General features: G+C 43.2%; 1 protein-coding gene across 2 annotated transcripts in view; it reads left to right on the plus strand.

The window, feature by feature from the left end:
- The window catches only part of ANKRD10 (ankyrin repeat domain 10), a 34,850-nt gene extending 22,270 nt beyond the window's left edge, over positions 1 to 12,580 (plus strand). The window contains exons 5-6 of one of the 2 annotated variants that reach the window (XM_023519183.1): positions 7,178 to 7,273; positions 11,042 to 12,580. In XM_023519183.1, the coding sequence (XP_023374951.1) occupies positions 7,178 to 7,273; positions 11,042 to 11,532 (587 nt within the window). In that variant the 3' untranslated portion in view covers positions 11,533 to 12,580. The remainder of the gene's footprint in view (positions 1 to 7,177; positions 7,274 to 11,041) is intronic. The other variant, XM_003799992.3, reaches the window with a different exon arrangement.
- The last annotated feature ends 765 nt before the right edge of the window (positions 12,581 to 13,345 follow it).

Here is a 13,345-nt window from a genome sequence, read left to right on the forward strand (position 1 = left end):
AAAAAAAAAGTTAACGTTCTACTCAGACTCAAAAATGTACATAGTTTTTAAAACTAGTCTCAAGAGTTAAGGTCAATTGAAGTAGCCTTTGCTTATGTATATAAGCATTTCCAAGGATTCCTTAAGTTCTCTAAACATTGCTATTACACAGATGGTTTGCAGAGCCATTGTGGCCTTCAGGGGATTTGCTTTTCCTTCTCTAGAGGAGGGTCCCTTTTGACTGAACAGTGGCTGGAGGTTCACATTTGCACAGAAAACTCCCTGCGGCTCCCAGGAGCCAGTGCAGAGAAAGGTGGGTGCGGAGCCTGCCACTTCTGTGAAGTATTGCACACCTAGAGGCTTGCACGGCTGCCTGTCTGCACAATGAGCAGGGGACACCTCAGAGCATCACAATAGATAATCTCTGCTAGGATCAAAGGTGCTACCCATCCTTCCCTGTCTGCTGAGCGTAGCTGGAATCACGAATTTCTTTTGGCCAGCATGGGCATTACTAATTTCCTGAAGCTTCCTAGTGGAGTCCTTTACGTAGGTTACAGCCATTAGTTTTGTTCATGTCGCCTATGTGTGTCTTTAACTGTGTGCTGAGTGTGTGTGGATGGGCCTGTCAGCCCTCACCACGTGCTGTTCTAAGAATGCTGGTTTATCTTTTAGTGTGAAGTGGGGGGTATTGGTATCAGTCATTAGAATAGGTATTTTCCCCCCAACTACCTGAATGTTCTTGATTTGAATAGAATTATTTCCATTCTGTGACCATTTTTAGGTAGTAATTCAAGATGCTGCTTTAGTTTTTCACTATAATTTTTTGCATCTTGTTTTGCTGTTTAACTGAGTCTCGTTTTGCTTAATCTATTTTATTAGATAAACTTTTGTTCTCTTGCCATGATAAGTACTTGCTTTCCTCAGTGACACATTCATATAAAATATTTCTTAATTATATATAAAAATACAGTTGTCTTCTGATTTTTCAAAAATTACAGTGCTTGGGATAATAGTATAACTCTGTATGTATAATTTGGATCATAATAAACAACCTTAATCTATTTTGTCTTCTAGAATTCAAGAATTACTCATGTTTTTAGTGTGAAATTTCTAAGAATAGTTACTTCCAGAAATTTTCCTGACTAAACTAATTCTTAAATCCCTGTAATTTTTTTTCCTTCTTTTTTGGGGAGATGGGGTCTTTATTAGGCTAGAGTGTGGTGGTGCCATAGCTGACTGTGACCTCAAACTACTGGGCTCAAGCAGTCTCATGCTCCCACATAGCTGGGCTGTATGCCTGGACCACCGCGTCCAGCTAGTTTTTCTATTTTTAGTGGAAATGGGGTGTTGCTCTTGGTCAGGCTGGTTTTGAACTTATGGCCTCAGGTAATCCTCCTGCCTCAGTTTCTCAAACTGGTGGGTTTTGTACAGGACCACCCTAAATTTCATTTAACATTTTTTTTATGTGTTAGAATCGTGAGTCTGAAGGTTATCTACTCTTCCCCACAAAGGGTAGTGTCTCTGCTTTAATGAAAGTAGCTTAAATTGGAGTGATTTCCCTTTGAAAACTATGTTGATATAAAAGATAAATGAATAATAATGTGGCCTATTGTATTGAATATTAAACTGTCTTCTGGAAGCAATTTAAGGCAACAAGAATTCATACTTTAGGACTGGGCACAGTGGCCCACACCTGTAATCCCAGCACTTGGGAGACTGAAGCGGGTGGATTGCCTAAGCTCATCGGTTGAGACCAACCTAAGCCAGAGCAAGACCTCGCCTCTAAAAATAGCTGGGTATTGTGGCAGGTACCTGTAGTCCCAGCTACTTGGGAGGCTGTAGCAAGAGAATTGCTCGAGCCCAAGAGTTTGGCGTTGGTGAGGCACGACACCACAGCACTCTACAGAGGGCAACAAAGTAAGACTGTCTTCAAAAAAAAAAAGAATTCATACTTTAACTTTCATCTTTGGCAAAGAGATTATTAAACTTTGATAAAGTCATTTGTGTCAGTATGAAAATGCTGTTTGGTCAGAATACAGACATGAGCATGAACTCTGAAGGAGGAAGTAAGATCCATAGTTAATTGAGCAGTTGGTTTTAGGGTTAGTGTTTTGGGGTGGACTAATTGAGCAGTTGGTTTTAGGGTTAGTGTTTTAGGGTAACAGTCCACCTCATATGGGATTTTGTTTATTGGAGATGGAGCTCTTTTAAGAAATCATCAGTGTATTGTTTATCAACTCTTGGCTGAAGGTGGAGTGATGCGTGGATTGAAGCCCCAGCTGCACTGCTGTGTAAGGGTCAGGTGGTCAGCACTGGTGCTCAGTCTTCAGAATGTAATTATTTGCATGTGTATTTGTTGAAAGCTGTTGTCAAAATTGTCAGTGATCCTATTAGAAAATAATGCCACTTCCTTCCATGAGAGAAAACTTCATCTTGTTAATGTGGTAGGACCTCTACGTTGACCACCTGAGGGACTGTACAGACTGGTCAGTATATGGAGGTGGTTGCCATAAGGACCTAGGCCCACTGTACTGCTGCTGTACACATGCGTGTCCAGTCTGACAGTTAGGGCGACGTAGGGAGGTGTCAGCTGTGGAGGTCCACTGTGTGTGTTTTGGTTGGAGATCCAGAGTGGTGGTGGTGGTGCACTGTAAGTTGAAAAAAACTGAACAACCTTCAGTTTCATAATTAGGAAAACAGTTGCCACAAGAAGTAGGGTGTGTTAATACCAGATCTTCACATCCCCGTTAATCAAACAGGTATTTCATTGCTCTCAGAATCTCATTCAAAATGTGTAGGTATTTGATGTAAAAACCCTTCATAGGAAGAATACCTACAACGTTGTGACTTAGTTTAAAATTAGCAATGAAAACTTCTCAGCACACTTTCCCCAGATTGAATTTGATGTGCACAAAGGACCTTCACTTCTGTCCACGTTGAGTGGGTGTAAGGAGGAAGATGTGGCCAGCAAGTTTGGTAGGTGGTAGATGTTAGCAAACTCCTTGGAACTTGAGATTCAGAGAATAGAATGCCTGCCAGGAGTAAAACTTTATTTAGTTCCTTCTAGTTTGGTTAGTTGTGTACAGTATATTTGGTTTTTTATAAATTTGGCCAGGATTTCAGAACATGCATAATTGTGTTCAGATATCAAGTGTTTTGTCTTGATCACTAAAGTTTAGTGTCACATCTTAGAAATGGGATCTGAATTACTCTTGGAGACTAAACAGCTTCCACTGTTGTCCTCAAACACCTCATTTGTTGAGGCGGATGCCGTGGAGGAGACGCCGGGACTTGACACAGCAACTCCCCTTTGTTCTGAACAAACCCAGGTCCCCAGTCTCCCGAAGCACTGACTGCTGCGGACACTTGGCTGCGTCCTCCTGTGTCCTCGCCACCCTTGGCCAAGTCCAGCTGAAGGTCACCTTATAACAAAAGAGCCTTCATTTTGATAAGTGCTGTTTTGATCTTAACGGGATCTTTAAGAAAAAAAAAAATGTTTGAGTGAAGTGTGCTCTGTAGCAGAACAAGCATTCTGATCAGGAAGGCTGAAGGGACCATGAAGGTTTTCTCTCCTTGCCCATCTGGTGGGGAGAGGCTTCCCCAGTGGTCTGCTGCCTCAGGGAAAGGGTTGCAGAGGCCTGAGGTGTTTCTGGGGACCTGGCCACATTCAGGTTCTGAGTCAGCACCTGAGGTCCTCCCTTATGGCAATAGAAGGCTGATTACCAATCTACCGTAGTCCTAATCTTCACTGAAATTTATGGAGTAAAACTATTTGGCAGTATTTGCACTTGTAAGGTCTTAGGATATGATCAGTATGGGACAAGTCAGAGCACTTAATGTCCACATCTTAAAATGTGTGTGTGACTACAGTGCTTTTTCCAGCTAGTCACAGACCATCAGCCTTTACCACAAGCCCTAGGTGTGTCTGGCGGGGGTCTAAACGTGTATGTCAGCAAGGAGTGCACAGCAGGACAGCCTGTATCAGACTGCTGGGTCCACACTGGTTGGGTTCACCTCTGAGAGGGTAGAAGACCTTCCCTGGCTTTCCAAACGGGACAGGACCTTCCTAAGTTTCAGACTGCTTGATCATAAATAGTTCTTGTAATTATAGTCTTGGTGGAGAATTGGCTTGAGGAATTTTGACCAACCCTCACGCTTTAGATGTAAGTACAAGTGCAGACTGCTGACTCCTGAGTGGCCGTCCCCAAAGGGAGCCTCTCCTGTGTCCCTAGCACTGTAGTTAGTTCTCCGCACCAGGCAGTGGCTGTGCACCTGTGCAGGGAGGCTGGGAGGCTTTGGGCCCATCCTGGATAGTTTTCGTTCCTAAATAGAGAGTCCTAAGCCTGTCTTCTCCACAGATGCCCGCTTGGCAGTCAGGCAAGGGCACTGTACAAAGTGGTCATGTTGAGTAACATTTTTGGAAACGCTGCCTTAACTTTAACACTGAAAGTCAAATGGAAGTGCTTCCTTCCCCCAAATTAGGTAGAGTAGAAATTGGTAACTCTGGAGGAAGATAGTGTATTTTTCTGAAGTGTCTATATGCACGGTACCTTCATGCATGTAAGTGTGGTATGTGAAGTTTGGGGATTCCTTGGCAGTGATGGTGGGGGGGGGGAGGTGCAAGCGGAGTCAAGTCCAAATCCACTGTTGTTGAAATTTTGAGAAAACAGTTAAAACATTTGGGCTTGTAAGCTACAACTTTAAAACGTGAATAATTGGAGCTGTAGTTCCGTCCCCCACCCCCAGCGGGTTGAGAACTCCTTCCGGCCTCTGGGAAGAAAGCTCCGTGTCCAGGGTCACCTGAAAGGCTCTGGAAAAAGGGACAGGATGCGAGGACGCTGTGTTAGCACAGGTCCCACGGCAAAGAGTGTCCTGATTGCTAAAAATACAGAAGCCTCTTGTTTTTATCCACATTAACAAAAGATCTATCTACTACGTGGGCGATTTCACAGAAGTCACAGGGCGGGTAGTTTGCTGTGCATTAACTTGGCCCGTGATACGGGCCTGACTTCCCTTTGGGGCAGGTGTGTGGTATCCCGGCTCCCCCTAGTGGCCTCAGCCCTGGCTGCCTTTGGGCGCCAGCACGTCCCCACTCCGCCTGAGGTTACTGAGGTTCTCCGGGCTTCCTTGCAGGCTATGCTGCTTACCCTTAATAGTTTGTTTCCTTTCTGTGTCACTGTTTCTGGCTGGCCAGCAGGCTTCTCTAGTTACTGTTGTAAGCACTGGAGCTTAGTGAGAAGAGCTCTGCTTTCTTAAGCTTACCTTTTCTACTCTTTACCTGTGGGCATTCTTGTAACCTTTTCAGAGGTGTGAAATTGCAAATACAACTTCTAGTGTCCACTTGACCCAGGGCATATTAGCTTATGAATTCCAAAGTTAAGCCTGTGGATACTAAGAGCTGTCTGTCTGCACTTGAGAGTACTGAAGGAGTGAGCCAGTGGAATGCTGTGAAATCCCTTGTCACCAGGCACCCTGGGGGGCCCTGCTCCACCCCCACCCCTGTGGGTGTGTTTCCTAAGGTGCAGCTCACCTCTGATTCCCGGGAAGTGTTAGCTTGCTCCTTCAGATAGAGCCCTGCCCATCACTGTCATAGGGCCTGTGCAGGGTTAAGAAAAGCTTCAAATGGAAGCCCCAGTTGAAGGCCTCTGATTAGCTTGCTCCTTCAGATAGAGCCCTGCGCATCACTGTCATAGGGCCTGTGCAGGGTTAAGAAAAGCTTCAAATGGAAGCCCCAGTTGAAGGCCTCTGATTACGCCTGCCTTTGAAGAATGCTTTTGGCTGCATACCTGTACAGACATAATTTTCTCTCTCCCACATACTAATCACTCAGAAATTGGGTTTCTCATTCTGTATACTAGCATCATGGGGAATAATCTGCAGCTGATACACACGGTGTAATTGGAAATGACTTGCATGCCTCTAAAATTAGAACTAATTAAAGCTACAAAGTTCAGATCTTCCTATTTTTAAATGTTTATTTGAAAGAAGTTTAGCTCTGAAACTTACATGTATTCTGTGGCCCAGAAATGTGCACGGAGCTTGTTTACAGGGATGTTAATTAGGAGGTTCCTGACAGGGAAAGAGAGTGAGGCAACCTGGATAGCTGCAGAGAGTTGGTTGGGTGGATTGTGATGCAGCCAGACGGCAGGTGAAGGATTGTGTTTAAATTAGTTGATAATGGAATTCTTGCCATGGTCAATGAATAAAGCAAGTTGTAACAGTGATTTGTTAGAACCTTTTTGATAAAAACCCACTAAGATTAGACACTATCAAGCAGGAAGGGCTGCTTCTGGGAAGGGATAGGTTTGTGCACTGTGTGCGGAACTTGGGGGGAGTGACCAGGTGTGAGCACTGGCACCCCAGACACGGCTGGGGACCTTGTACATAGTGACCAGGTGTGAACACTGGCACCTCCAGACACACAGCTGGGGATCTTGTACGTGGTGAGTGACCAGGTGTGAACACTGGCACCCCCAGACACACGGCTGGGGACCTTGTACATGGTGAGTGACCAGGTGTGAACACTGGCACCCCCAGACACACGGCTGGGGACCTTGTACATGGTGAGTGACCAGGTGTGAGCACTGGCACCCCAGACACAGCTGGTGACCTTGGATGTGGCCTGTGTTGCTTCGGGTCCAAATGTCCTGGAACTAAGACTTAATGTAATGTTTTCAGTTTTATGGTATTTTGGTGCTTAGATCACATGCCTCTTTGGGATAGTATGTTCACAGACCAGTCTTAAGTTTCAGCCTTTGTTATTTTTTGTTAATGAAATCCATGAATTTTAAAAAGAATATCGAGGATTGTTTTATGGTTTTGTGTTAAAATTATGAAAGGAATTATTTCTTTGGAAAACACTTGCTGAATGTGAGAAAGTGTAGAATTGTCTCTAAGTTATATAACCACTTTATATTTTCCAAATAACATCCTGAAAATTAGAATATTTGCCATCAAGTAAACCTGTAATAGGTTTCTGAAATTCCATAACTTTTAACTGAAATTGCACATTTCAAGGAATAATTTTTAAAGTGGAAAAGTTTCTCAGTACTATGCTAAACTTACTAGTTACCTGTAGAGATTTTAATTATTTACATAGTTTAAAGAATTTAGTGATCAAAAAAAAATGAAAAAAAAATTTTTTTAAGCTTTCTGGTTATGTACAGAGAATCTGAAGTCATCTTTGTTTTCTGTGCAGCTCAGAGCTTGGATTACGCCGTACCACTCGTGAACGGCGAGACGGAAGATGAGGCTGACAAAATGCACATTGATAGAGAGTTTGCCGTTGTAACAGGTGGGAGTGGACAGTTTCCTGTTAGCTGCAACAACAGTCCGGTGGTCGAAGACACCAAACAGCAGGAGAGTGGTTCTGTTGGACCAAAAGAAATAGAAATCTATACTGTTTCGGCAATGCAGACCCCTTGTCGTTGCAAGAATCAGTATGCATATTATTTCTAACAGTGTTTTTCTTAAACCTTCTTGCACTTTGTTGTCCAGTGTCTACAAAATGTTATAATTTGCATATCTTGAGCATATTTGTAGATAAAGGATAAGTGTTCTGGGTGCGTTCTGTGGATATGAAGATTCTAAGTGCAATCTTCCTGTTCTCATTTGAAGCTCTTGCTCACTGTGCCTTGCTTATTTTTGATGAGATTTGCATTTTTGACTTTCTGACATGTGAACTTGGGGTGAACATTCTGAACCATGCTATGGCTAGTGTTTTTTTTTTCAAGGCAGCGTAACACAAGGATGACTCCTGACGGCAAAGCTTGAGAACGAGTGGGTGTGGGTTGACAGTACAGTGTCTTCTATCCAACACTCGTGGTTGCTCTGGTTTCTGTGACCTTCACTCTTAAGTTTGTCAAAATGCTGAACACTCGTGTTTTACAGAACACATTTTAAACATTAACATTTTTACTATACTAAAACAATCCTGTTTCTAAGTTGTAAAAGGCAGCAGCTCAGTTCTTATAGCATTTAGAATATCTAAAAAAGATTTGTGCATTTAGCTAGTGCTTTTTCCTACTGTTTTTTATTTAGGTGATAACAAAACGTTCTAGCCATTCTCTCAACGTGATGGTACATGTAGACATCGGTACTTACTTAAGTTTTTTTTATTATGTCTTTCTGTGCTAAATTCTTCACTGGAGTTAGATTATGAGTTGTTTACCACACCTATAAAAAAGTCATTTCTGTTTATATTTCTATGCCTCTTTGTTAGGGGTAGTATGAACTTTTTGCCAAATAACTAAATGACACTAGTAGATTTTCCGAAAGAAATTCTGATTGGATAGAACATTTAAAATAAAAGGTTTTCTGTGGTTAGGAGCCATTTGACCTAAAGATGCATAACAGAACTCTAAAGTCTGCTTTTTTTAAAAAATGGCGTTGCTGCATGCTTTGGAACAGGCAGAAGTAACCCCGCTTTATTTTTTAAATATTCTGTGTCAGACTTCATCCAAGCTTGGACATCATAGTGGAAAAGCTGTGGTTTACTCCCAGCCCAGCCCACACAGCGATGCTGCCCGCACACTCCCCACACTCTCCGTCACTTGACTCCCGGCACTCGGGCTGTGCAGACAGCTGTGTTGAGTCGGGAGGGATCACTGCATCTCCTCAGTGAAATAGCAGTCCACAGCCACTAAGCGTCTGCGGGAGCTGCCTCTTCTCTTTGAGAAGTAGCACGAAGTGAGGGTGTTCCAATTTGATTTTTGTTTTGGTGAGATTATTTTTCAAGGGTTATACGTTTTTGAAAAACTGCACAAATAACACCCCCTTTTCGCCACAGTTCAGCAGGGATGTCTTTGCATTTTAAATGCTCCTAGTTTGAGACTTAAGGTAGGGTTGAGAGTCTCTTTCTTCCAGAACGGTCTCATATATGGGGCTACTTTCTTAGAAACCCAGATCTTCCTATCAGAGGGGCTGCAAGTGAAGCAGGATATTGGCAGAAACTTCGTCCCAGGCCAATCTTGGCTGCCCATGCTGTGTCCTTTGGGGGTTGGCGAAATGGTCGGCTAGCTGGGCAAACGTGGAGAAGGAAGCACCAGTCTTAACAGGCAGCTCAGAGCAGGGCGAGTGCCACTGAGAACCGAGGGTGCTGCGGGCAGCCAGCAGGGGCCTGGGCGAGTCTCTGGAATGTCTGCTGTTCTTTTGCTGGTTTTTTTAGGTGTTTTATAATGATACGAAGTGATCAACCTTGATTTTGAGATTAATAGAACTAATTCACTTCTAGGCATTGAAAAATTTTACTTTATTTCAGTAAATTACACAGTGAACCTTAGTAACTGTCAAGGTTGCCGTCATGTGGGTTTTATCACTTAGGAAGGCAGTTTGCACTTTATTTTTGAAAAAAATCAGTTTAAAATTTCCGTAGGGAATAACTTGTTTCATTTGTTTTTATATTTAGTCCTTAGAACACTTGTTCTCTAGTCTTAAGTTTTAACTAAATAGAAAAAACTATCATTCGATTTGAAAAAATATCCATTATCTTTTAAAGAATTAATTTATGATTGTTGCTTGAATCACCAAAAAATTGATTAGTGGAATGTGTAGCAGATTCTTGTTCATTGAACAAGCTGTGGTCTTTTGTTGGCAGAAGACATCAGAGCACAAGAGCAGTTGCTCTGGGGTGTGTAGATGAGGAGCGAGAGGGGCACCCTGGGAAGAGCCAGGCGGGGTCACACAGTGCGTGACGTGGTGGGGTAATCAGATGTGTTTAAACTGTGTCCTGATTCTAAAGGTTATCAGAACTGAGCTCTTCTGTATTGAATATCGTGCCTTGCTTTGATAGTGTAGAATATTGAGAGAAAATACCATTACTGAGCAAGGGATAACTTTACACCATTCTCATTATGGTTCTGTGAGTGCTGTGAACATGGATGTTACTGCTTCTCAAGTTCCAGTGTACAGAACAATAACCTGGAATTGTCCCAGTGTGACCAGACATTCTGTGGTGGGATTTTTTTCTGTCAGACATCACCCTTCTAATGGATGCTGTACATGCAGATTAAACTATCAGCATTTTTTCTGGGTGTGGTGGCTCATACCTATAATCCTAGCACTTGGGAAGCTGAAGCAGGAGGATCGCTTGAGGCCAGGAGTTTGAGTCCAGCATGAGTAACATAGCAAGGCCCCATCTGCGCAAAAATAGAAAAACTAGCCCATGTTGGCTAGCAGCTGTGGTCCCAGCTACTCAGGAGGCAAAGGCAGGAGGATCACTTTGAGCCCAGAAGTTTGACGTTGCAGTGAGCTGTGATGACACCACTGCACTCTAGCCTGGGCAGTGGAGTAAGACCTTGTCTCAAAAAAAAAAAAAGAAAACTCAAAAACTAAATAGACTATCAGTATTTTTGCTAGAACAACCTAATAAAATGAAACTGTGGCTATCACAGTTTAATTTTGAACTCAGAAGAAACTATTCAAAACTATTGGTCCAAGACCACGTGCGTTGGAATCATTAATGGTCCTGTCCTTGCTGTAGTTGCTGGCTTCTCCAGACTTGCAGGAGTACTGCTTAGATCTGAGTGGTACTCAGAAAAAAATTGTCCTTTTAGTACTCCTATACCTGCTTCCCTGACTTCAAGAAGGTTTTTAAAAAACATTCTGTGACGCTGTCCTGCGTAGTTTGAAGTGGTTCCCTAACTCACCTGCTTCATTCCTCTCTCTCTGTGCTTTGTGTTAACCTTTTGTAGAAAATCCTTCTCTCTGGTTCTGATGGACTTTCTCTCGTGATTGATATTTGAAACAGCTGTCTGAACATAATCTTAAAACAAGAACAGTTTCTGATGCATTTAGTCCTGTGCTGGTATTTTTCATGCAGTGTGTTGGCTTAAATTTTTTAGTTCAGCTACTTGGTGCCCTGAAGTGCACACTTAGCTATCTTACTAGGAAAATACCATGGTTTTATTTTTAAGTCTGCCTGTGCACATTGTTTTTATTTTGGGAAAGGAACTGGTTTGTTTGAAAGGAAAAAGCAAAAGAAACTAAATTTTTTTAAATTGTAGCAACAGTGAAACATTTTATAGTTAACTGCTCTCTCACTGGTTCTGAATTTTGGTGACAGGTGTATTTCTTAATGCAGATATGAAAAACAATAGCTCCATGTCCAGTACATTGACAAATGGATGTGTCATCAGTGGACACGTGGACTTCACCACCACCCAGCTCAATGGGATGGAAAGCGGGACTGGCCAGCGCTTAGCAGGATCTGCTGGTGTTAACAGTGGGTCAGTTCTGGGACAGCAGTTCCCCCATAGCCAGGGTCCTCTCAGTGTTAATGGGACTGAGGAGCCGGAAAACACCACGAGCGTGAACCCTGAGATGTGCGGCTCCCTGCACCTCAATGGGAGCCCCAGCAGCTGCGTGGCCAGCAGGCCTTGCTGGGTGGAAGACATGGGGGACAACCTGCACTACGGACACTACCACGGGTTTGGGGACACTGCGGAAAGCATCCCTGAGCTGAGCAGCGTGGTCGAGCACTCCAACTCCGTGAAAGTGGAGGAACGGTATGCCTGCGCCGTGCTGGGCACCATGCACCTGTCCCACGGCTCCTAGGGGCAGCGCTGCCCCAGAGAGGCAGGCGTCCTTCCTGCTGGGCCAGCTCAGAACACTCGTGTAGCATCGACTTGAAGTAATGTCACAATTTGTACTGTTTTTATACTTTCTGAAAAAAGTAAACTTCTTGGACAAGTTCCTGGTGAGTGCTTGTTTGTGCATGAGTAGGGCTTCTAGTCTAGGTGTTTCTAAGTGGTGTATTGGTCCTTTTGTAAAACACACTTTTGAGATTAATTTTTCTGATGTCAATCTCAATATTTTGTTTTTAATTCTGTCACCAGATACTGCCATTTTCCCTTTTGTGCAATTAAATCCCACTGTCAAGATAATCTGGGACAGTAAAGGAGGTGCCTGGTCCCTGCCCTCTGTCTGCACGGGGGTTCCTCCCAAGCCTGCGTCACTCGGCCCCTGAATCCTGTGACAGCACAGCAGCTGCCTGTGCCGGGCACCCAGACTTCTTGCAGTGATTTGTATGAAGAGACGAATGATTATCTTTTTCCAGTGTCTGTGAAGCTTGGCACATTGCTGTGTGTAGACACACGGAGGCCCCTGGAGTGAGGCGGCCTGTCCTGGGCTGCAGCCCGGCTGTGTTGTGTTGACTGTTTTTATCCCGCACCTCCCACCCGGGCTCTGCAGCTTTCACCACAGAGCGCAGGTTCCTTTGTGCTAGAGGAAGTTACTATTAATATTTGTAGGACTGTCGGGTCAAAGTATTTAACTCTTTTGACTTATATTTTCTTTTTTCTTTGTTTTGGGTTTTAGGTTTTGGGAGTTTTCTGCTTTAAATATATACTACTATGTATATCCAATTAACTGAGAATTTGGGCTTTCTCTTAATAAAACTGCAATTAATTTCATGATTTTATAGAAAATAGCTTTTGTTTAGGCAACTAGTGTTTGCACTGTGCAAATATGTAATGAATTTTCACTTTTCTGATTTTTGTAATAAAAATTGGTGAAATAGAGAGGAAAGGTCTAATGAACAGTGTTCTAAGCGTGTTACTAACATTTGGCTTTACAACTGTCCATTACAAATTTAATAAAAACTCAGTTTGTTCCTGGGTGTAGTTTCTTTCCATGGTGGGCAGTTGGGAGAGGGGTGCTAGAAGGTTAGTATTGTTTCATTTTGCCTGTGATTTTACTTAATTCGGATTCTCTTTGTATAGTATTTTTGGCACTTTGGATTCATTAATATACTTGAGTTTCCTGGCACTTTGTCTTACCGAAACTCCACGGAGAAGTATAAACTGCGTGCCTCCCATCTCAGTATCCTCCCTGGGCTCTCATTTCCATAGCAGACAACCATAATGTTCTCAGCTTCCTTGGCATTAGCAAATATTCTTGAATATCTCTTAAGGGTATAAATTGTAGATAGCTAATGGCAACAAAATAGCCATCTGGCATGCCTGCCTGTATCATTTAAAACATTCATGCCTTTATGTACATTCTTGTAAAACTTAGTAGAATTGGGGGCATTAGCTTTCCAAGTTTTGCAGAAATGATGCTGAGAGCAGGGAGTGGGCACATGGGCGTGGGCTGCCTGCCACCTCTGTACGTGGCAGGCAGCGGGGCTCGAGGTCAGAACTTAGACGTGGTCTCAAAACCCATTTTAACAGACTGATTCAAGAAGCCACCCATGCTGGTCTGAGTTGAGATGAATGAAACCCAGTGCCATCTCCTGCGTGGACTGTTTCTTAAGGAATTGTGTTTCAGAGACCTGATAGTTAATAATTTGCTGAAGAACATTCAGGGATCTCTAATAGGGATTTGAAATTCCACAACCTGTCACTGGAACTGCACATTCAAGGAATAG

This window comes from Otolemur garnettii, unplaced genomic scaffold, assembly GCF_000181295.1.
Source record: "Otolemur garnettii isolate 467f Iridium unplaced genomic scaffold, OtoGar3 scaffold00161, whole genome shotgun sequence".
In the NCBI taxonomy this organism is placed as follows: domain Eukaryota; kingdom Metazoa; phylum Chordata; class Mammalia; order Primates; family Galagidae; genus Otolemur; species Otolemur garnettii.